This window comes from Lissotriton helveticus, chromosome 3_1, assembly GCF_964261635.1.
Source record: "Lissotriton helveticus chromosome 3_1, aLisHel1.1, whole genome shotgun sequence".
Lineage (NCBI taxonomy): Eukaryota > Metazoa > Chordata > Amphibia > Caudata > Salamandridae > Lissotriton > Lissotriton helveticus.
This window is the reverse complement of record NC_136061.1, coordinates 2,122,575,678-2,122,601,176: the sequence shown is the minus strand read 5'-3', so window position 1 is coordinate 2,122,601,176 and position 25,499 is coordinate 2,122,575,678. Positions and strand designations below refer to the sequence as shown.

General features: G+C 44.2%; 1 protein-coding gene across 1 annotated transcript in view; it reads right to left on the bottom strand.

Moving 5' to 3' along the window:
* Positions 1-25,499, bottom strand: part of IL16 (interleukin 16) — a 534,450-nt gene that overhangs the window by 73,900 nt on the left and 435,051 nt on the right. The window contains exons 15-16 of the mRNA XM_078683325.1: positions 18,477-18,660; positions 8,280-8,381 (exon numbers count right to left, since the gene is read on the bottom strand). Of these exons, the coding sequence (XP_078539451.1) occupies positions 8,280-8,381; positions 18,477-18,660 (286 nt within the window). The remainder of the gene's footprint in view (positions 1-8,279; positions 8,382-18,476; positions 18,661-25,499) is intronic.

Below are 25,499 nucleotides of genomic sequence, written 5' to 3'. Positions count from 1 at the left end.
AAGTGTTTAAAACTTTTCCCGAGTCTGTGGTTATTTATGAAAGTAAATGTTATATTATTACATATTATTCTAACTCCCTTGATCCTTAGATTTAGGACTCAGCACATAAATGACAAGGATTTGGTAAGTCATGGTGTACAGGTATAAGGCCTAAGGTGAATAAAACTCTGATAGGCAGGAAGCTTAATTGGATTACCGGTTCAAACTGTGAATGTTCATGGGCCCAGGTGAGTAAGATTAACTGGACTGGTAATCCTGCGTCATCAAAACCCCCTAAAAATGTAATTGACACTAGTTCCCAAATCCATGGGCTACCTGCGGAGACCTACGTAGTTGTATATTCAACAAACAGTAACACAGATGCTTTCAGATACATAACAACACCCAAATCAATTTCAGGCTGGACACGGAAAGAGGTAATCACTCAAACGTCAAGAAATGCCTAGGCATGCAAATAAATGAGTAAGACAAAGCTGCTTCTACCGGGATGGATCCTAATCTGATATCTCTTTATTGGGGCATTGATCAGACCATATTACAATCCTGTTTAACATTCTATGAGCATGTGCCCTCACAGACCATCCCACTAAAAGTCAAGAACCTGGAGATGATGTTTGGTACATTCCTCAAATATGTGCCACAAACCGTATTCAGTATAATTTGCTAGTTGGGCATTGAGGGCTTTTTCCAGCAGCTTTTGAGGGGGAAAGGGAGGAGCATGGACATTATTTAGGGGCACAGCTTTGACCCCTGGCTTGCACCTTACGACCTCTGGCACTTCCTTTGTGACGCCTGGCATCAGAGATAGCAAAATCAGTGCCTACAACACAGGGGCTTCACGTTTCCAATGTTTCGCCTGTTTTTTGTTATACTATTCGGGAAAAATGTATTCAATTAGTCACTATTGGTGTAATAAAAAAACGAGCACACCTAACTGGAAAGGGACCTTTTTGGCACCTGTGCTAGAAAACATTGTTTTCAATGTAGGTTATTTGTGTGCATGTGAGTGTGTTTATGTGCAAGAGAGTGTACTCTGTGTGAGCTTGTGTGTCTGTATGTGTAAGCTGGTAAGAGTCAGTGACAGGTAGCAAATTAGATTGTGGGATATTGTGGCCCAGATGTTCCATTTTTTTATTCAAGGCAACGCTGCACCAAAGTTAAAATCTGCCAGTCTACTAAGATATGGTGTATTTTTTCTCTTGCTGTGTGCTGGTGCACTTTTGCATGCACCAACTCGCACACCCTTGCATCATTGTGCAAGTGTGTGTGCACTCTCTGAAGCATCGGTTTTGTACTGGAAAGAGTCCCTTCCAGTATACAAATTATGCTTTAAGGCTTTTCCCTCTTTGAATGTGTGGTCTACAATGCAACACACATGCAAAGTTGGGAAAACAAGGAGAAATGGAAAAATTGTCTACTTTTTATTCCTGATTAGAGGAGGTGTAACATTTTGGTGCAATTTCCTATCAACCAATATTTTTAGATATGGATTTGCATCAAAACCCATGGGTGTTTGCATGCACCACCATGGAATACCCCCTAGAAGCAAAGTAACGCAAAGCTGCGCATAGTGCAACTTGGTGTGACTTTAGGATACTATTCAAGGCAAATCATGATTTGCATTGGATAATAAATCACACCCTTACACTTTGTACTGGGATTTATGGCAGAAGTTATGCAAACCTGGCACAAAGCATTGGTAAACCTCGGACTGAGTATGAGTGAGTGAGAAGAAGTAAGATTAAAATTGAATGCAAGTGAGTGATTAGAATGAATACGAATGAGTGTAAGAGAGTGAGTGAGAAAGAATGATTGAGAGTCAGAATATGAGTGTGAGTGACAATGCAATGTGCTTATTGCAAGTTTATCAGTGGGCATAGCATACTTGTCCTATATGTGGCAATATTATCTTATAGAGATTTCCAGGGCAAAACTTGCAACAGTTCTTAGCATTACAGCCACCTGTGACAAAATATTGGCACTGGCACACTGGGGTTTGCTCTAGGTATAAAGTGCACCACTGGTAAAATACTGATATCCTAGAGCTAATTCATGGCATGTAGGGCACCCATTGAAAAAATCTGCCATACTTTAAAGTATAGGCATGTGAACACCACAGGCAGGTGGAGGTAATTCTTGGCATTAAGTAGGCCAACCTGGTAAAATGGAGGGTGACAGCCATGACACAGGGTTGACCTTTGGTGTATGGGCAGCATCAATTGAAAAATTCTGACACTGACACATTTTGTCAATTTTTATTTTAGAGACACCCATGGAATATGGGGCTATACATGACAAAATGCTGGCCTTGGCAAAATGGAGGTAATATTTGACATAGGGGGCAGCCAGGCGACACTTTGAAGAAAATTAGGCCACCTCCTGGGGGACAACAGTCATTAAGGTCAAAGGGTATGTGGCAGTAGCTTAATTTGTAAAATATGAAGTGCAGGTGCTCAAATGTTTGTCAGAGGCCACACCTACTTTTCTCTGGCTCCACCCACTTCCTCCGCTGGCTCCACCCACTTACATTAGCTCCACCCACATTTTCAACTGCCACTGCTAAAAGTCAGAGATAATATATACCTGGCTGATCCGAATTGCAGCAAGGGAGCCTTCCTCATAGTAAGGTTTTGATAGGAGGTTCCCTTGCCCTGTGACCTCTGACTCTCACCTCTCCCTCTCACCTCTGGCTAATTCTACCTCACACTTCTGCCCCATCACTGCTCAGCTGTCCACCTCCCTTAGGAAGAATTGCAGCCAGGTTATTTCCCCCTTAACTCTCCGCCTCATAAAGCACCCACCCTCTCCCCTGCAAACCCACCCCACCTGCTTCATGTGTTCCCGACTGCCTCTTCCCTCATCGCTTCCCTCCCATTGCAGTCTGCTCTGGCTCATCCCTGCATTTCTCTCACCTCTAATTGCATTTCCCTCCCTTTCCAAAATCGCTCTGCATCGTTTTCATTGCCCCGACGTCCCTTCTTGTTCGGGTTTCCATTTCCACATGACTGCGCCTCCCTTATCTCTCCCCTCCATCTAGTGTGTCAATATATCCCCACTCTCCACGGCTCTCACGGTCACCTCTGTGGTCTCCTTCCTTGTTACTCTAAGTAATCAGTCTCTTTTTTGTGTGATTTTAAAATGGGTGTGTTTGTGTTTTCTGAAAGATGGATAACGTTATGGTGTGGCAATGTGTGCATTGGATACCATATCTGTTGAATTTCTGTGATTTAGCATGTTTGAGCCATAATTATTACTTAGTTTTAAATGAGTTTATTCAGTTAGTTACTATAATACACTTTTCCCACCCCGCAGCACTTAGATATCTGCAGCCTGGAGGGATTGGCCATAGTACCTCCTGGCCTGCCCTGGGCCCTGTACCTGACTCACTGCCAGGGGTCAACATTTATTTCAACAGTAGAAAGGTCAGATACAAGTTTATAAGCAGTCTAGAACAAACATAGGAAAAACACTTCCTCATGTATTTCATTATTACCAATCACTTTATTTGAGGGTGCAAGTGCAACACTTCTTATAGAAAGGAAGGACACCTTTTCATTGTGGTTTTACCATACTAGCACTGCAACATTTAACCTCTTGTTTAATATGGGACAGACAGTGGCTTTGGAGTTATGCAGTATAACGTGGACTGCACTTTCAAATTTACATCACGCCGCATTGATCTTGTGCACTAGCCTGACCATGTGAACATACTGTGTGCACAAGTGACAAAATCATCCATCATCGCCCAATCGCCACAGCCGCTACTTTGATTGGCGCGGCTGGCTGGCTCAGCTGGCCACCGGGCGGGGCGGGCCACGATGACTCGGACTGTGGTGAGAGTGGGCCTGAGAGGCTGAGCAGAGCCAGTGTGGGTATGCGGGGGTGTGGTGGCAAAGCAGTGAATGCCCGGCTATAAGTCAACGCAAGGGTAAGTGAAAGAGGCTGGTGTAAAGCATTCACCCTTACACCCTCAGTCACACAGGATTACACAGGAGCTCTGGCTGAAAGGCCATTTTAGCAAACAGCCTTGGCCGTCTTTGGTTGAGCCCCTGCTGCTGAGTGCAGACCAGGAGACGACTCATGCCCCCCAGCACCAGCGCAGCCCAAACATAAAAGGAAGTGGAGTGATGACCTGTCGGGCTGGGTGGAGGCATCAGTCTTGCAGGGTCTCGGCCAGCCTGGATCCTGGCAGCTCCTGGAACTCAGATAATAAATCTTACGCTTCCCCCCAAATTGGGGCAGGACTCGCAGGTGAAGGAATGGTTTTAAAAACAAGCGCCTAGCTCACAATAGCGCCTCTTTCACCTCTGAGCACACCCAGCATTCAGTCTAAAATGAAAGACTGCATGTGAAGCAAACTTCAAACCCCCTCTGTCATTCCCAGAGGCTCAAGCAGCCACCCTTGCACAATTATCCTCCAAATGTACCTGGATGCGGGGGATAATGGTGATGTGAGTGAGTCACTGCAGAGACTGAGTGCCCGTAAGAGACACGAGTGACTATATGGGAGGGGGCCCCGCCCTCGGAAAACCACTGTGTAATGCTTCAGCGCTGCGGGCTGCCCCTGTGTCCCAAAGGCGACTCCTGTAACAACAGGTGCTGCTGGGGTCCACGTGTATCCTAAGGACACTGTCTTATAAACTGATGCCAACGGGGCATTTCTTTTTGTTTCTTAAAACTATTTTATTAAATATATGAAATGTAGATAAAAAGGCCGGAGACGTAGCTCCTTCTATCTTGGCGCGCATTGCAATTAGAAAAAATCTGCGCAAGCTGCTTGCCGCGCACAGCCCCGGGCCCAACCCCCACAGATTTGATGACCGTGCCCTGCCCTGAAATGAAACTGAATCCAGTACTGATAATCATCTATCCAGGCAGCCCGGCCGGCCTGCAACTGCTCAACAATAGCCACGGCAGTGCACTACTACTGGCAACAAAACATGATCGTGATGATCATCAGACCAGGCCGCAAATATTTGAATTCTTATTTCTCATAACACTCACCACAGAAGACCTTTTGTTTCAGAGCAAGGCGGCTCTAGCCAATTGAAAGGTGACATTTATTTTCTATTTGGGATCACCAGTGAGGCTGACGTTTTTCCAGGCCAACTGGAATTAAAATGTAATATTAATTAAAATGAAACGTAAACCCATCTGATGTTCAGAAATTATTGCAAAGTACGTGTCAGCAGACTACTCTTACCAACGGTAACTGTGACCAACATACACCTAAATAAAAGTTGAAAGGCTAATTGCATGAGAGCGAATACAGAGTGGAGTCATTTAGTGGCAAGTCCGATCAAAATTCAAAATGTTTTCGAATGAAAATGAAACCAATCACTTTGGAAGCGTTCGTTTTTCCCCTCTTCCCTGTCGTTTCACAAAAGTTCAAAGTGACTATTTTCAGGTTGCATTTTTAAGTGCGATTACCAACTTCACAGGAAGAGTGCAGCTAGAAACGTGCAGCAAGTGCTTCTGTGCTTAAGTACAGCGAGTAGCAGTAATAAGTGGTGTATATTGGCGAAAGTGTTTCAGAAACAGCGCACTTAAAAGCAGCTCAAGAAAAAACATCTACCCGACAAGTGAGCGGGTGGTTTTTTAGCGCGCTTAAAAAAATAATACACGTTGGTGTTCAAGAATCAATTTGGCAGGAGAGGGGGGTTGACCCTGGATGCACCCCACGACTCCAATGAACAGCCCCAGAGAGCTCTTGAAGTACACACCACGCGAAAGATGTGCAGGAACGTGTGAGGGGCGTGAAGGGTTTTTAAACATGTCCGCGAACACAGTGAGTGAATGATGAGGCCAGGGTGACAACACTGCCCACCAAAGAAATAAAGAGCAGAGTTATATCTCTAAAACATGTCTGTATGAAGGCCGAACACATTAGCACAGTTAACGCATGTGGGGGGATTGTGTTACAGCGAAAACAGCACTGGTACAGCGATTATAGGATTGAGATAGTTCAGTGGGTTAATGAAGCCTCTGCAGAGAATTGTGCATAATGTGCACATAACAGACTCCAGTACTAGGAACAGTGAGACATCCTAGGGGGGTGTGGAGGGCGAGGCAGGGAAACACAGGAGTGAATAGGGAACCAAAGGGGTGCACACCTGAGGTAGAGGACATTAGCAGGAGGGGCAGTCTTACAATAAATGTGAAGAGAAAGAGACCCTTGTTCAGTGACAAAGAGGCTAAGAGATCCGCTGGTTAACAAAGCTACTGCGAAGTCAACTTCAAGGCATATATCGATTCCCTAGAAATTGCCACGCACTGGAGGAAAATCGTGAAATAATTATGCAGTTGTTAGGGGAGGGGCGGTTGATAAGCAGAAGGGGTTTTGCTACTCCGAAGAATAAACGATAAACCATGCCTCTGGGCCTATGGCAGGTCTGCTGCAACAAAACATTAACACTAACCATTCTAACTTTTATACACCCTTACTCCACTTTACCACCATTAAAGACCTGGACTGACCTGCCTCACTTAGGCTGCGCAGCTTTATTTATTTAAATCATAATTCAAATTCGGCCGCCGGCGCCAGCCTACCCAGCCGAGGCCATCATGACCAGACTCCCGAGTAGACCATTCAAGTGATTCAACATAATGATTAAAACACCTACTGTGACCAGTAATCACCGTCACGGCGCCTGGGCCCTGCCAGGCCCTGTCCTGCTGCCTCATCACCTGCGCAGATTTAAATCATTTATTTTATAGCCCGCTGGCCTACCCCAGGCCATGCCTTGCTCGCACGGCCCCTCACCTGGTGAGCAGAGCTATATACTGCAGCATCGTGACGTCATCCAAGCAGCTCCCGACACTTTGAAAGGTGGCGTTGGTGTAGTAGTAATCAACACCACCAGTGGATACTCGGTGGCGAGGAGAGGTGCGGGTATGCTGGGGCGGGCATGCCGAGGCAAAAATGAAAGTGAATGCGCGCGCATTCAAAATCTGCGCACGCGTCGCTGCCTCTGCCTTGCACAGCCCCAACCCCCGCAGAAGACGACCAGCCCAGGGCAGCAAAGCCCTGCCCAGCCCAACACACCTACTACAGTGGTGACCCGCCCACTGGGCCTGATCCGCGGAAGGAATTCTTGGGACAGAGATAAGGAGGAAATTGAGAATCATCGTCAGTCACGTCACCGACAGTAAGTGTTTACAATTTACTGTCTGCATCACAGTCAACAAACAGTACGACGCATCGGTATGGTAAAACTTAAACTAAGTGACACAGCAGCACAGCACACGCTCTCTGTGTGTGCCAGCCCAGTGCCAGTGCCACGCACGCGGCACGACTCATAGATCAATTACTGACGGCAGGACAGGTGCACTTAATACAGCGTAATAGACCCGGCCCTGATAATTAGGTGCCGGTGCTAAGCACCGGCAAGCTCCGGCTCAAATTAAGCACTATGTGGTGTAATTTCTGCTACTCTGGCATTTTGATGAATCGACACCCATGCAGAGGAGAGAGATGGAACAATAATTACTGAGTATAGACAGATTCATAGAGGGTTTCTTGAGAAACAGGAACATTTAGGCTTGTTGCCAAAAATCTGGAATGGTGGCAGTAGAAAGTGAGGGATCACAAAGGCTAACCAGTGCTGAATAGATGGAGTCCTGAGGAAGCAAAACATATGTGCTGTGCAGAGAGCTAAATGGGATTCTGAGTGGATATAAAAGGCAGGCAGAGCATCCTTTACAAAACCATCACAACTGGGACCTGCTTACCTTGCAGACAAGCTCATCGTGTCTAGTGGTTCAGTACACATCTGCAGCCAGATTGCAGACAAAGATGTGTAAAAAAAACAAGACCGAATGCTTTTTCCATCAATGCACCTACAATGCGGAACAACATCCCTGTATCCATCATGATTGCACCAACGCTGTTCAAATTTAGGAAAGAGTTGAAGAAATATCTCTTTAAAGGACACTACTTCACAATTCATAAACAATCCACACATCATCTATCTCTCCTATCACTCATTGACTGTATGCTTGTCTTTGACCATGTGCAGCACTCCACTGCCTTTAGGCTAAGTTTGAGCTACAGAATTACCACATACATACTGGTAGCTACATTTCTGTAAATCAGGACTTTTATTTCGATTCCACTGTTATCTTCTAACTGTGGTAGTAACCAAAAATCTTGTAAGATACAAATGAAACAGGATTACAAAATATATTTTATTTTAGCCTTGTGGCACAACTGTTTCCGGGTCTGCATGTAATGAAGCCCACTTCTATATTATATTTTCAAATATTTATCTGGTACTTACTGTAATAGACTTGTTCTCCAGATCCACTCCTCCTGCCAGGCTGAATCCCAGTCCAGCACCTTCCTCTTTATGTAGAATTACCACGTGAATGTCGTCGAATTGCTGTATTCAAGAACAGAAGTTGTAAATTCCTTGATATTCCAAGACAAAACATAACACATATTTTCATAGCGTTGCCATCGAAACCAGATGTGACTAAAGAAAATTAATATTTGAACAGTGTATTGAATACTTTGTTCAGCTGGACTGGGCCACAGAGAGAAAGATATCTATACCTTCTTACACAGCACCTGTCAACACCTCTGATTCCCATATCTTTATTAACAGTGCCACTGTAATGTCGATTGAGACAAAAATAAAACAATTGTTTCCAACTTAAGATTTTTACCGTACACATTTAGCCAGGAAAAATCTAGCAAAATCTCTTTACAACCGGGCCCAAAATGGGAGAAAAATCAGGGTGCAAACAAAAATTCTAGCAGTAGTTTTCCATTCGCTAGTGAAAAGTGACGCAGTAAGTTGTTATTTGATTGAAATTTTTCATATGGTGCATAATGAAAGAATTATTATAGCCTAATAGCTCGCCGTTGAGGGCTATACTGTCCATTAAATGTTCACTCCAGCATTAAAGGCCTGAGCTGAAGGTGAGGGCCTTAAACAAGGGAGTGGGCTTTTAATGGCTGGTATAGCACGCAATGGTGGGCTCTAAGGCTATTAGAGCACAAGCCCACTAATGCACAGCATTGAATGTGAGAGAGAAAGTCCCCTAAGGCCTCTCTACCACTCAAAGTAGTGTAATATTTTAACACACAAAAATAAGGTTTAATGTGAGCAAAGGATTCCATAACATACTTCGAATATAGCTCATGTAGCACTTGACACGTGCACGGTAATTTCCACCTTTCTAAGTTACATACTCATTTTACACACAGAAAGCGTGATTACAATAAATTCAAAGCACAATCAGTAACATTTTATCACACTACACAAACTGAATTCCATTCAAATTAAACATAATGTTCACATTTGTTTGTTTTAGCACAACAAAAATGTGTTTCCCCAAGTACTTAGGGCCAACCTTATCAATACTTTGAGCCCATGCAAAATGGTGCAAAGTATAATTTTTGGTATTTACGTCCTGTGGAAAACATGTTTTGTTTTGGAAAATCACCCCAAAGAAATGCTGTGCGTTAATGTGCGCTACTTTACATCGGGGGTGTACTGTGCTGCCCCATTCCTCCATATCCATACGATTGTTCAGGGCACACATTTTGTGATGCAGCACCCCAATACCTTCCATATCATAGCTCAGTGGGGTCGATACTAGATTCCAATGCTTCCCTCCTTTCTTCATCTGACATATCCAGAGGGGGCTCTACACCTGCATTGTGGCCAGACTTAAGGCTACCCTTAGTTCCAGGGGTAGGACAGCTGTTTCTTTCCTCCACAGCCCCAAATCCTTTAGCCCAGCCACCAGCTGTGAAGCCGCTTTCCCCCTTTGCCCTAAGGATTGCAAGATGAGCCTTGGATTCAACAGAAACACAAGATGCACTTTTCTTTGTTGCCAGCCCCTTTCACTGTTCTTTTGTATGGCATTCTAAATTTCTTTTCATTTGGGCATGAAATTGGCACTGGATTTAGGTTTAGGCAAGACTAATCATCCTTAGGCCATACAAAATCTAAGCTGAAAAATGGCTCACTGAGATTTCTCACTAGGATGCTTAAACAAAGCACTTTCATCACCAAAGCAGAGCTCTGGAAGACGAAAAAACAAAGGGGAGAGGATGTAGCCTTACGGTTAGAGAGTTCGACCTCCAAGTTGGGGAACCGGGTTTGAGTCTTGGCAACGACGCTCAACATTCTGTGATTCTGGGCAAATCACTTATTCTCCCAGTATCTAACAAAAATGAATGTGTCCATCTGTAACAAAACTGGTGCTCATGTAAAGCGCTCTAATACCTGATGTCTTGAGTCTAGTTCATGCTATATAAAACCCTAAAAAAATCAAATAAAAAAAGCCCATTTGCCTACCTGGGTACTCCACCCTCAACTCCGGGCACCCCAGGACACTGATGCTGTTTTCCCCAGGCTGACAGTCAAACTAACTCTGATATGGTAAAGTCAGAAGGGCCAGAGCTTACTATGGCAGTATTTAGCTTCATTTCTTCAATAAACAGGAAAGCTATGACAGCATCCTCTCCTTCAAGACTCTTCTTCTAGTCAGCCAAACCCAATTTAGGCGGAGAAACTGCTTCCACTATTTAGTATGGCAACCCAAGCTGTAGTGAGTGTAAAGTCTGCTGTATATCCAATTGAGGCAGAAGAAGGGATAACAGAGGCTGAGCCATCCTCCTTTAGCCCCCCATGAAGCAGTTCAAAAGTGTCCTGTAATCTTGTTGATTTCTCTCTAATGATATAGAGAGAGAGACCAAACCTTTGAGGCGGTTAAGCTCCGGAACCACTGCGCCAACCGGAACACCGCATACAGCATTGGAAAGGTGAGGCAAAGCAGATGGACATAGGCTATACAACAGCACAAAATGTAGTTTGGAAGGGACAAAGCACGTTGTGGGACAAAGTAGTCCGTTGGATGTAGCACCACCTCTGAGGTGGGCGTGTGCGATCAGCATTGTATTACATTTGAAGCGTGAGAATAGCGTTCTATCACGTTGAAAAGAATAGCGTTCTATCACGTTGAAAATGTGTGGCGGCTGAGTACGCCGTCGGATGACGTTGAGTGCACCACGCCGTGGTGTTGAAGTGTGTGAAATTACGCGCCGTGTTGTTGAAGTGCGTGAAAGTACGAGGCCAAACAGAAGACACCCGGGCACGATGTGCACGGCAGGACGGCTGTGCCGCATTTGCAGACTGTGAGGCCAGACAATTTGGGAGCGGGCACACACGCTCAACATAATCGCTGTGCTGCTTCTACAGACTGTGAGGCCACACACATTGGGAGAGGGTAATCGATCTAAAACACAGGTATCAAACTATTTCTACAATTGAGGTTTTGAAATAAAATATACTTACCTATTCTAACCATTGCAGACATGTTTGTCATACCCGGACAACGTTGGGACGGGCCGCTAGTAGCCTTTATATTTTATGTGCATGCTTATACACATGTGACTCCTTTTGTACTATCATCTGTCAATTTAATATGTTTGACACCACCCCACAACTTTTTATGCTCTGCATGCAGCAGGAGAGATGCACTGGAAAAAAATAAACAAGAATTGGCAAAGCCAATAGTTCTCGGTTTTGGGACCTATTGGCTTTACCAATGGTGTTAGGAATGCTGTATTGCATCCTTGAAACTGTGGCGCATGGCTAAAGACAAATGGGAAAAATGAGCAATGACGCATCTGCCTGCCTCATTTTGTAGTCACACACAACATGCATGTGTGCACCTAAAAAATGTTGTAGGTGCTTTTTTCATTTTTTATTTACAGATTCGGGTTGGATAGATAACTGAAAAAACATAGAACAGGTACAGCACAAGCTTTTTATTTTTTTTAGGTGCTGGTGGGGAAAGCAACATAGAGAGCGAGGTCTGGGGGAAGCAATATGTGAGACGAAGCAACACAGGAAAGTAGAAGCAACACAGAGGGCTAGTGGTTAAAAAACAAGCATTTGCAACGCAAATTGGTCTCGCATTTGCCAGAGATTGGGCTATTGGAGGTGTAAATGACAATGTATTTTACTGAGTGTGTGGCATGCTGGCCTGGGTTGGATTTTGTGGTAGATACCAGTAGTGGCATTGCGGTTCTGGAAGACACCCTGATAACTTGGAAAGAACTTTTTTAGGAAGCAGCAGAAATAAATAATCTGTGAATGAAATACTGCATTAGATGCCGATGGCCAAGGGTGTTCTTGGGTAGAGGGAGGTTAAAATGAAAGACGTGGAGGAATTGCATAATGGGCCTGGATATATTTGCGTAGGAGCAGTTGAGTGGATTGTAAGAATTAGTGGGGAGGGGGGACCAGTGAGTCAGGAGGTTATTTCAAAGGGGCAGGGCAGGCCATGATGTAAGGTCAGTTGATATGGATATAGTGAGAATGGACTAGTCGGTAGTACAGGGAAGGTGTATTAGTTATAGAGTTGTTACCTTTACAAAATCCTCTCTGTAAGTAAACGTCAGGTTCCTTGTTTAAACAATGAGTTGCAATTTGTGAGAAAACAGCCTGATATCTCACCTTTGTGTTTAAACAAATAGCAAACAGTGTCAAGATATCCACATAATACATTTAAAGACATCTTTATAGCTCATCCATCTTCTGAGCTCCAGTACGTTATTTTGGGAGTGCCGCAGGACTCCCACCCTATCGCCCGCTCCCCTAATTCCAGAACCTATATGCAGGAACACCATTAAGTGCATTGCATAGTCTGCATCTAAGTAAAATGAGCTTCAAGACACTGCAGGAAGGGATGTTACTCAAACTTTGACAACTATGTTACTGGAACCAAGATAAAATTAACATGAAACAAAACAGAAGCAAGGAGAGGCAAACTAAAGCAATGGAGGTGCAAAGCAACACAGGGAAATGCAGAAGCAACAAAGTGGGGGAGAACATAAAAGCAACACAGTAACTATGGATAGGAATGCAACACAAGAAAAAGCAGGAGGGGCAGAGAAGCAACACAGGGGGTGAGTGTGGGGATGCAGTGGGAAGAAGGACATCATCAAGCGAAATGGGGAGGGGTGGTGACAGAGAGGAACATAAGGAGAGATGTACATGAGGGAGATGGCGCATAAAACCCACACTCTTATGAGCTCTGTAAAATATATATTTTTTAGCTCATGTCCATTGTAGTATCCTGGGTCAGAGGGCACTAGGACCCTGCACCCGAATGTTGCGAGGGGACAGCAACCAGACTCCACTTCCGGTCAGGGAGTGGGGAGGGCATTCAGGGACAATGAGGGCACGGGGACAGACGTGCATGTGGGCACAAGAACAGGAAACAGAGTACAGTAAAGATACTAACGTACCTGTCTCCGTGTGGCTTCTGTCTGCAGCGACACGACAACTGGCGACGATGAGGTGAAACCCAAGAAATCCAGAAGTGCGTGCCCCCCCCTACAAAGTACAAAACGAAGCCAAGAGCACACCCTGATCCGCCGACTGCAAGGAGCGGAAGCGCAACATCGGGAGTCCACCCCGGTTGCGAGGAAACGAAACCAGGAGCCTACCCTGGTCCGTCCCAAAAGGAAAAACCCGAAATCGGGAGCCCACCCCGATCACGAGGAGAGTGGAGCCAGGAGCTCACCCTGGTCCACGTACAGGGGACTGCACGGACATCTAGAGCCCACCCCGGCCGCATCAGTACAGGAAGGTGAGCAGAGAAGAATCGGTGCACCCGGCCGTAACCACAGTCGACCGCCGACTGAAAAGGCAGCCCGAGCCTTCCACATGTAGATTTCAAGCTGAAATCTTGCGAGAGCTCAGCGGCCATCTTGAAGTCAGGCGGGAGAGCCAATAGGAGGCTGAGAAACGCCCAGCTGCCATTTTAAGGTCAATCCATTGAGAAGATAGCAAATTTCGCCCCACAGAGATCCAGGCGGCCATCTTAAGGTCAGGCGGGAGAGCCAATACGAGGCTGAGGATGTCCCAGTGGCCATTTTAAGGTCAGGCAAATGAGAAAAAACTACAAGGAAAGGAAAAAGAGCAAAAACTAAGGAAATAACAATGAATAAAGATGAAGCAAAGAAAGAAAAGTAGAGATAGAAAGGAAATTACAACAATATAAAGGAGATATAAAGAAAGAAAAGAGAGCAAAGGAAGATGCTGAACACAAAAGAAAGGAAGGCACCACAACAAAATGACAGAAGACGCAAGCGACAAGAATAGCGCAAATGCAATCTTCCGCAGACCACTATCGCTCAGTTTATCAGAAGCACAAACAGGCATTAGGTGGGAGAGATGGAAAAGACAATTCGAAAAAAACATACGCGCCACATGCAAGGCATAAACAGATGACCAAAACATAGACTTGTTCCTAAATTTTGTAGGTGATGAGGTTGAAGACCTGTTAATAACATTTACCCGAGATCAAACAGCAACATACAAGGGACTGATAAATAAAATGTCTCACAGACAAGTTTGACCCCAAAGAAATGTAGATTTTGAGAGGTACACGTTCAATACCACGTGTCAACTAGCAGAGGAGTCCCTCGACGATTTAACGACCACACTGCGGAAACTAGAAACATATTGCAAATTCGACAAGTTTGACAACGAACAAACAATACGACTGCACATCATTGAAGGCTGTCAGACAGTGGAGTTCCTCATGCGAATTCTGAAGGAACTGTCCTCGCTAGAGAGAATACGGACCATGGCCCGAATGGAGGCCAAAGCAACAACACATGCAAGACAGATGGAACTGGGAAAAGCAAGAAGAGTGGAACAAGCAAACCACTTAACTGGAAATGTCAAGAAGAGAGACAATACGCCGCCCCCAAGAAAGAAGCAAGAAAGAACGTTCTATCAATGCGGATTTGAGTTTCCACATGCTGTCGGGTGCCCGGCAATGGGCCATAAACAGTCAGTGCAACAGAGAAAACCATTTCACAAGCGCCTGCATGTGTGGACAATTCAAAAGCAAAAGAGGAAGACCAGCAACACCACGGACAGTGACAAGTAAGTACGCAAGGCACATGGAAACAGAGAATCGCAGTCCCTCAGCTGAATCGGATGGAGCAAACACGCCAGTGGCTGCAGAACGACTGTATCTGATGTCAGATGCCCCAACGGAAGCCCGCACGCCAGAACACCAGATAAAGAAAACAGTGACAGTGAACATTGAGGTATGATGTCACTGGACAAGCTTCGTATTAGACAGTGGAGCTACATGCAACATCATGTGCATGTCAGAATATGAGAAAATGAGGGTGAAACAGCCATTATCACCATCCACTGCTGATGTATTCACCTGGGTCTCAAGAAAACCAGTAGTGAACATAGGGAAGTTCACAGAGACACTAACTTACAAAGAAAAGTAAATCATAGAGGCAAATACATGTACTACGAGGAGACATTCCAGCACCATGTCTACATCACAGCACAGGTGATGGGTCTCCTAGCAATGACCTACAACATGTCAGAAAGACAGTGCATTCTGAGAGAGCATCTGGCCATACTGCAAGGGCCGGGCAAACCAAAGGAAAAACAAATAACACTGCATATCAATGAAGGATCAAACCTGTGGATCAGCATCACCAAAGAGTGCCCATACATCTGCAACCACAGGTAGAAGAAGAAATACAAAGCCTGCTGGCACAGGATATCATAGAGCAGCGGAAGGAACGACACCCTGGTTATCTCCAATTGTAGCAGTACCAAAGAAAAACACCTCAAAGATTTGTAACTGCATCAACATGAGAGTACCAAACACAGCTATTGAGAGGGAAAGGAACCATGGGTCTCACCTCAATTACATGATCAGCTGTCTCACTGGCGCATGCAGATTTTCAAAGCTAGAGCTGTGCAAAGGATATCATCAACTGGAGACTGATCCGCAATCACGGTACATCACTACCTTCTCCACTCACATGGATCTTTATCGCTGCAAGCGACTCAGCTTTGAAATATCGTCAGCAGCAGAGAGATTTCAAGAGATCATAAGGCAAGTAATAAGGCTGGTGAAGAACAGTTTGAATTACAGTGATGACATCCTGGTGATCAGCCGTTCAGATGAGGAGCACGATAAGGCCCTACTTGAGGTCTGCAACCAGTTGGAACAAGCAGGCCTAACTCTAAATGAAGACAAGTGTGAACTAGGCAGAAGGGAACTAGTATTTTTTGGACACATCTTTTAAAAAAGGAAGGAGGCCAGACCCCAGCAAAGTGGAGAGACACTGGAAAAAGCAAGACCTCCAACAGAAGTAGCGGAAGTGAGGTAATTTCTTGGTTTAGCAAGCTACTGTGCTCGCTATATAAAAGACTTTGCCACAGTGAGCACACCTCTTCGGGACCTAATAAAGCAGGGTCAGAAATTTCTCTGGACACAGGAATGTAGAAGGGCATTTGAGGCCATTAGACACGCAGTAATGGCTGTAGATCATCTTGCCTATTTTGACCCATCGCTATGCACTGAGCTGACTGTGGACGCTAGCCCGGTTGGTTTAGGAGTAATCGTAGCACAACACATGCCTGGTAAAGATTCGCCCAGGCAAATTGTTGCATATGCGAGCAAGAATTTGTCTGACACTGAAAGGGCATACTCCCAGCCAGATAAGAAAAGTCTAGCAGTGGTGAGGGCTTGTGAACACTAACACATGTATATTTACGGAAAACCATTTACCATTGTAACAGACCATCAGGCCCTAGTGACAATATATGGAAACCCAAAAGCAAAGATACTGCCACGCATTGAAAGATGGGGAATAAGACTGATGGATTATGATTTCAAGATCGTGCACAAGCTGGGAAAGGAACTCAACCCAGCTGACTACATGTCACGACACCCCCTACCACAGGCAACAGAGAACACATCAATGGCAGAAGAATACCTTAATTTTGTGTTAAGGCAGAACACTCCTGCACCAATAACAATCACAGAGATAGAACAAGAGACAGCAAGGGATGCCACAATGCAAGCAGTCAAAACAAGACAGCAAAAATGGAGACACATAAAAAGCAACAGCACCATGGGAGAAGGTGTTAACAGGGAATAAATGCTGGCATTCAAAAACATACACGAGGAACTCTCGGAGACAGAAAAAGGAATCATACTACGAGGAACAAGGATAGTAATGCCAAATGCATTACAACTTCAGACTGTAAACCTAGCACATGAGTCTCACAGAGGGATGGTGGCAACAAACAAGATGCTACGGGGGAAAGTATGGTTCCCAGGCCTGGATGGACTGGGGTAGAACACTATCTTAAATTGTCACCTATGCCAAATAACACGACGATCTGCAAAGCAAGAACAGCTACAGATGTTGGAGCTTCCAAGGGCAGTGTGGACAACGTTGGCAGCTGACTTCTATGGGCCATTGGACAAAGGCAATTACTTGCTAGTGGTCATTGATGAGTACTCCTGATTTCCCATAGTACGACACATCTCGTCAATGTCAGCGACAGCAAGGTTGCCAATACTTGATGACATATTTGCAGCCTGGAGTTCCCCACAAACAGTAAATACAGACAACGGTCCTCCTTTCTCAGGAGAGGAGTTTCGCATGTTCATGGACTACCATGGCAATCACCACCGGAAAATACTGCCTCTGTGGCCACAAGCAAACGGCATGATGGCGAGGTTTATAGAGAACATAAAGAAAGCAGTCCAAAGAGCAAAGCTAGCGCAGTACTCCAGTACTCCAAGCACCCTGCCAAATACTAAGATTTTACTGAAACACCCCTCACAGCTCCACGGGATGGTGTACAACAGAACTTGTGCTGGAAAGTACAAGCAGGACAAGATTACCCCAACTAGAAGCAGACACACCACCAGATCACAACAGCATTGCAGCAAGAGACCAGGAAGTGAAAAACAAGATGAAAGTCTACGCGGACGCCAGCAGACATGCAACTTCATTGCACCTGAAGCAAGGGGACTCAGTGTTGGTGCGCCAATGGCAATCAAGAAAATCAGACAGTCCATTCTCAGACGAACCACTAACAATAATAAATGTCAAGGGGCCAATGATAACTGCTGCATCGGGCCCCTACCGGATCACAAGAGATAGTTCTCACTTCAAGGGACAAAAGACACTAGGTGAAGACAGAGGAGACACAGCAGCAAAGAACAATGAAACACATGGAAAAGAGGAACTTATGGACAGCAAGAGAAGAAGGACACACAACGGTGAGAGACAAGAGGTACCACGGAAGTAGCATGTCCAAGAAGAGTGAGCAAAAGGACAAAAAGACTGATTGAGGAAATGTAATGATGGGGATCAGGAACTCTCATTCTCTCTCTCTCTCTAACTCTCCTTAACTTTTCCGCCATTTTCTTTCCACAAAGGGGGAGATGTAGTAACCTTGGTCAGAGGGCACTAGGACCGTGCACCCGAATGTTGGGAGGGGACAGCAACTGGACAGCACTTCCGGTCAAGGAGTGGGGAGGGCATTCAGGGACAACGAGGGCACGGGGATAGACGTGCATGTGGGCATGAGATAATAACCTACTTGTCTCCGCGTGGCTTCTGCCTGCAGCGACACAACATGCATGAGAGCTGAAAGACATACCTTTAATGTGTCATCGTCCAGTGCGTTTACTTCCTCTATAAGTGTGCCCAGCTCTTCGGGAGGAAGCAAAGACATGACTGATTGGCCGGAGGAAGCCGAGGATTGAGACAGATACTGTTCTTGTTTATTTTCAGCGTTCTCATCTTCTTTCGGGCCTACTTTATACTCTCTCAGTTCAGAAAGGCTGTGGGCAGAAAAGCGAAGGAGGGAATTAGAACTCTACTAAAAAAAATCAATACACATTGCCTGTTTTAGCATTTCACCAATTACAGACTCTCAAAACTGGAAAAGAGTAAAGCTTCCTCGAGAGAAACCTGTCTGGCGTCTGCATTTGAGTTTATTTTTGATTTCAAAGTATTTTATTAATTTTATAAGCAAGTACATTAGCGTTTGATGTAATGGATATACTACTCAGTAGAGCTGGTGTTTTAGGGAGCAAATGCTGCATTGGGGGCAATACGAGGCATTCGCCTAGGGCACCTCAGCAACCAGCCCCAGACTGACTCTCAAAGAGTTAAATTTGGCCATGTGTTGGGGGAACTGGGAATCCAAGTGTCTCTTCATCCTGGTACTCAGAATACATGGACCGGCAGTGTCAGTCAGTCAGTCAATCAAAGATCTTTATTCGGAAAAAATAAATCCATAAAAGTACACAACAAATGTTATGACATGCAGTATAATACAAGAAATGAAACAACTGGCAAATATGATGATATGTCTGATGTGCAAAAAGTGCAAAAAAAACATTTTTAAAAAAGAAACGAGGCAATATATACAATTCTAAAAATTTCTTAAAAATAACGGGATTTATCCGCACAGATACATATAAATATATATATACACAGCTTAAAACATATAACAAACGAAGATGATATAAGGTGCAATATGCAGATTGTAAATTCCTATCAATCAATGCTCAAAGTAGCTCGTGAGCGAACAGCAGCCTTTAAAAAACAGCTCACTCTAAATATAATTTCATCAGTACCTAACATTAACAGATTCCTCATAGCAATCTTAAAGTCAACCAGATCATGTTTCCTGCAATAAGGCATTAAAAAGTGCATAGTAAACAATTTATAAAAATCACAGAAAAACATGAAATGCATGAGGCTTTGTTTCATACACGGGTTACAAGGACAACCTAATGTTTCCAGATCTTTATTATAACCCAGTGGAAAATGTAACAAATTTACTATACTGCCGTCCCGGAAACGGAATGGTAAACTTCTATTCCACCTACCAAGATTTAAACGTAGGTATTTCCGGGGTGGGGCAGTGTAACTAGAAATGAGCTCTGAATGGCCCAAATATTTAGCAACTGTACATTTAGGGAAGTGTATCCTTTCCCGTTTTTCTCTGTACAGTTTGTACAAAGCCCCTTGAATACACTTCTTATGAGAACGATCAATAAGGTTAGGAGATGTAAACAGATAGCCATACCGAACATCTATTAAGCTTTCTTTTACTGCTTTTAACCATGGTATATAATGTGCCCTATCACATTTTAAGCAGTCTAATATTATGTCTTGGGTCAATATGGCTGCCGGGTTCGTCCATAGCTTTAACCAAAAAAGGGCAGGCCTAGATCTAACAAAGTCCTCAATATAGGGGATGTTTAATTCACTATGACATATGTAATTTGAAGCACAGATGACTCCTCCCAACAATTTCCGACAGAATCTATTTTCTTCCGTCTGGATATGGAGACAATTTGTATATCCCCATACCTCGGCACCATAAGTGCCGGTAGGGATGCATTGTGTTTTGTAAATCTTAATTAATGGTGTTATCACATCCGCATGGTTGGGTTGACGTAAGGAAATTATGGAGTTAATGGCTTTACCAAATTTGTTTCTGGCATGAGAAACATGCGGTTGCCATGAACCGCTGTTAGAAAACACCAGCCCCAAATATGGAAAAGTACATGTGCTATGTAAAACATTCTCCCCTGAGGTTACCCTTGTGATTTTATGCTTTTTTGGGCCACAGGACATAATAAGGGATTTTTTGAAATTTGTACTTAAACCCAGATCAGCCATAAAACTAACGAACCCTGAGATTAAAGTACGCAGGGCCTTTGGAGTGCGGCCCATTAGGACCGCATCGTCAGCATAAAGAAGGGTGGGTAACGGCATGCCCTTAATATAAGGTACATCTTTAGTTAGGATTCCTAATGAGCTGCTCAATTCATTAATATATAAAATAAAAAGCAGCGGGGCCAGAACGCAACCCTGTCTGACCCCCCTGTCTATTAAAATATCATCTGAAACTTCACCATAACAGTTAATGCGCACACGGGCTCTTAGGTTGCTGTGAAGATAAGATAGGAAATGCACCAAATTTTCGTCTAAACCATAAGTAAGAAGGGCAGTCCATAAACGGGAGCGATTTACAAAATCAAAAGCAGAACTCAGGTCCATAAAACCAAAATATATGGGGGATTTTTTGGCAATTGTATATTTAGCCATTATCAAGTTTAAATTTAGGCACTGTTCTACCGTCCCCACCTTACTACGAAACCCTAGCTGGCTTGGGTGTAGAATAGAACTTTCCTCCGCCCAAGTTCTAATTCTTTTAAAAATTACCCTGCCCAATACTTTCAAGGTGTTATCAATCAATGATATTGGGCGGTAACACCCAGGGTCAAGTCTATTACCTTTTTTAAAGATGGGGACGATAGTGCTATTTGACCAAGTTTCAGGGATGAATTCATTTGTTAAATTGTTAAAAACATTGCATAATAATGGAGCCCAGAAATTAATTTCACATTTTAATTTGTCGATGGAAAGACCATCAGGGCCCGGTGCTTTATTACTGGCGGATTCGGTAATAGCATCCTCTACCTCAAGCAATGTGATGTTTAAGGGAGTTGGGGAAGGAAGGTTTACTACAGGGTGATCAGATACAGTATAAATCGTTGAAAAATGCTCCACCCACGCAGGTCCCAGGATATTACAATTGATCGGTGTTATATTCGAACCAAGTGATCTTAACATCTTTACCTCCTTCCAGAAACCCGGGGTATCTTTTAGGGCGGCTGAAAGTACTAAAGATTCCCAATGACCTTTAACTAGTTCATTTGATCTAGTGCGCAGCGTGGATTTATATCTTGCTCTCAGAAGCCTTACCTGGGAAATATCCCGTGGTTCGGCCATGAGAGCAACCCTTAGATCCTGGTTTGCCTTTGAGCAAGAGGCATCAAACCATTTTGGGGCTCCCTCAGCTTTCCTAGATATTGGCTTGGAAATTTCGCTTTTGATTGCGAAACAGAGTTCCCCAAAAGATTGAATCAAATTGCCCCCGCAATTATCGATGTCTAGACAGTCCGAGATCAGTACAGGATGTTTCCTAATTACGATGCCTAAAACACCTCTGTTATCCACTCCCCTCCAGACAACCCTTAATCCATCCGTTGTCGCCTCCAAGTTTGCTGCGCCGATTTCCCTATGTGATATTTTCCCCCTTGGCAATTTCAGATGAATCACAATTGGGTAGTGGTCACTATATACATTGCACACTACCTCTGCGTTTGATAAAACATCGGCAAGGGAAGATGAAACAAATATATAATCAATAGTTGTTGCACTCCCATGACCGATGTAAGTAGGGACTGGTTTAGTGCTTGTATCGTTACCAGCAAATTCCATAGAGTTTATAAGTTCTCTAGTTGCAAGGAGATCGGATAATTCTACGCCTCTCCTGCATGGGGGATTCTTTAAATGGATGTGAGCATTAAAATCCCCTCCTAAACAAATCCCATCAAACTTCCCGTATTTATGCCCCTCTATTATATCATCGAAAAAATTAAACAGGTCTAAAAAATTTCGGTTCGGGTGGGATAAAAAATCATTATTATAAAAGTTTATCAGACATAATTTTACCTCTCTTACATATACCAGTGCCATAAAACTTGGGTTATTAGTTTGTATTACTTCTATTTTTACCTCTGCTGTTATTTTTATCCAAATTGATAAACCCCCACTTGGACGGCCTAAAAGTGGGGATGGCACAATACTATTGTGACAGCTGTACCCTTCTAATAACAGATTAGTTGTGCTCCAAGTTTCCTGGAACATTAAAACATCATAACAATTTACCCAGTCCTTCCAAGCTTTGTTTTCTAATTTTGCCCTTAGCCCTGCAATGTTCCAACTTACAATGGACAAATTCTCATAAACATATGGACAAACATCATAAGTGACAATAGTTGTTAAATTAGACACTTGGTCACATTGAGGGTTTAATGGTAAAGGAGGGTGGGGCAATGACAAGACCATCCCAGAATCTAAAGTCTTTAAAAAATCATCAGCAATGGGCAACACTGCAGCAGAATCTTCCAAAGTTGCAGGCAGTCAATCTAAAGTGCCCTGGTCTGATAATGCTGAGAATCTATTATGTAATGGGAATGTTGGTGGTGATTGCAACAATCTGTTGGGGGGTCTGTAAAAGTAATTCAGAGGTAAGGGGGTCACCACGGTAGATGGACCATTCTGAGTATTCTTCCTGTTTAGTAAGTATTTTACTACGTCCGGGTTCCTAAAATTGATTGTGATACAATCCCCATTGATGTTTTTAAACAGGGGACCGACCCAGGTCACCCGGCGAGCAGAGAGAATTTAATTTGTTATGTCGTAGCCAACCCCCTTGTGCTTAGTTAACCAGTCAATACATTTGTTGTGTAGCTGTACCCAAGATTCGCTTTGGCCCTCCCTAAGTGGTGGTATACCGGCCAAGACCAAAACATAAGGGCACGACTCAGGAGGAAGATGTAAAGCTGGACCTTGATGTTTTATTGGTCTATTATCCTCAGGTTGAGCCCTGTGCTGGCCAGGTTTGGTAGGTACTTTCTGCTTAGCTGTACCGGTGGGGGGGATGCTCTTTTTGGTAATGTTTGTGATTTTAATCAGACCGGGAGGTGGTGGAGGAATGGGAGGCGAGATTTGTACAATTTGTGGAGAGTCATTTTGCTTTGTGTTAGCTTCTGCTGGTGTCAGAGAGGGAATATTAGCAATTGGTACCCCTGTGACCCCTTGAATTTGAGCTAAATTAAAATTTTTATTGGGCTCTCCGTTGGATAGAGTACTAGTAATAGACTCTAAATCTTTTAACAAACGGTCGCCTCTGATTTGATCTAGACAAACCATCCCTTTCCTCTTCGCTTCATCATTTTTCACAAGAGTCTCCAGTCTGTCAAACCTTTTAAAAATAATATTAAATTGTTTCATCATTTGACCTTCAAGTTGTTTAAAAATTGTATCTGCAACAGTCTCTATAAGGTTTCCCTGTGGTTTAAATTGATGAACATTTTCAATAGGAAAATCCGTCTGTGTGCAGATTGAATTAGTGCCATCATTTATTATCCCGGTATCACAGTGTTCCCCTATGTCCAAACAAACTGTTGGGGCTTCTGTTTGACGCTTTTTCCCCCTAGACCACATACTCTGTGGGGTAGGCTGATTAACACTCCTAGGAGGCTGCTTCCTCTTGTTTAAAACAGTCTTTGCTGGGCCCCTTTTACGTTTTGCTCCTGCAGTCTTAATATTTACGGTTGAAGGTGCAGATTCGCTAGCAACATCATTAGCTATAACAAGGGTGTTTCCTTCTTGCGATACAACAGATGAGCTCGCCGCAGAGTTAGATTTTACTATAATTACCTCTGGCAATAGGGGTATAGTGTGATTAGGACTTATAACAATGGTCGGTTGGCCATTACTTTGAGAAGCCAAGGAAAATCTCCTTTCGGTCTCAGCGATCTCATTAAACGCATTTTCCAGGAGACTCTCAAAGGAGAGTTGTAGTGATGCAGGGGCTTCGGTAATCTTAGTATCTATATTATTTGTACTAGTGGAGGTGTTGTTACATTCCCCCATGATGGACAATGAGTCTCACCTTCCAGTAGAGGTTAGATGGGTGGCCCGCCCGACCACTGCTGACCTCTGTGGGCCTCAGAGGGCCCGCCCTTTGCCCGGGCTTAGCCCGGCGCACGCCCGCGCGCGTCCCGCTCCTCAGATGGAGCCTACGCCTTTTGAAGCGCCTCCGGGCGCGCTGTCAGGCGGAAGTGGGCGGAAGTGATCGCCGAGCACTCTGGGAGCTGTAGTCTCCCCGCGGCGTCCACAGGCTTCACTGGACCGCTGCAGCGGGAGAGAACTGCAGCGTGAGCACCCCAGAGGCGGCGAGGCAACGAGCAGGTGAGTGGTCCCAGGTCTGGTGTCAGCCGTCCGCTGATGGAAAATGGACCGGCAGTGGTTACTTCAAAATATATATTCTCCTTGTTTGTACTGCCGTTTCTTGGATTTTCTGAGGATGTGTCTGTGTATTACAACATATTCTAAATATGAGACCCTGGAAGTTAACTCGTAGTAGGCACCATTGGCAGCAGGTACAATGGCTAACCTTTGGGGGCCAAGACATTGCTCATTCTAACCCTACTCGGAGGGCTCATGAGGGAGCAGGGACAGAATGTAAACATGCATCAAAGGGCCTGTAGTTTTTACTCCACGCCCTTTCCCTAGCCCTGCAACAGTAAATAAGACGCACTATGAGTTACAAAGGGTGAAATAAGGCTTCATCCAATGATGTCATTGGGGTGAAATGGTGTGTGATGTCAATTAGCTGCTATTTTGATGAGGCGACGCACATGGTTTTAACCAGGTAAAATGCATATTTGCACTGGATCACAAGCTTACAAAAGAGCATGCTGTCATTGCGTCAACATTTTATTTATTCTTGGAAGTAATAAAAAACTACCAGGAAACTGTTCCATTTGATCTAATCATTTGTCAGAGTTTAGAAAACACTTTATAGGCCATGTTGTCTAATATTTATTGTTAGCACACAGGGACATGCTTTGTTTAAATATCATGCAACCTACTTATTATGTTTACTTATGGGCTATGTCCTGTACGTAAGAGCCCGCATGCACTTACAATGCTTAGTTGAGGTGATGGGCAGTGCGAGTGTGTGTGAATGTGCTGGAGTTTTAGTGTTACGTCTGAGCTGACCAGGTGACGTCACCTGGCCAAT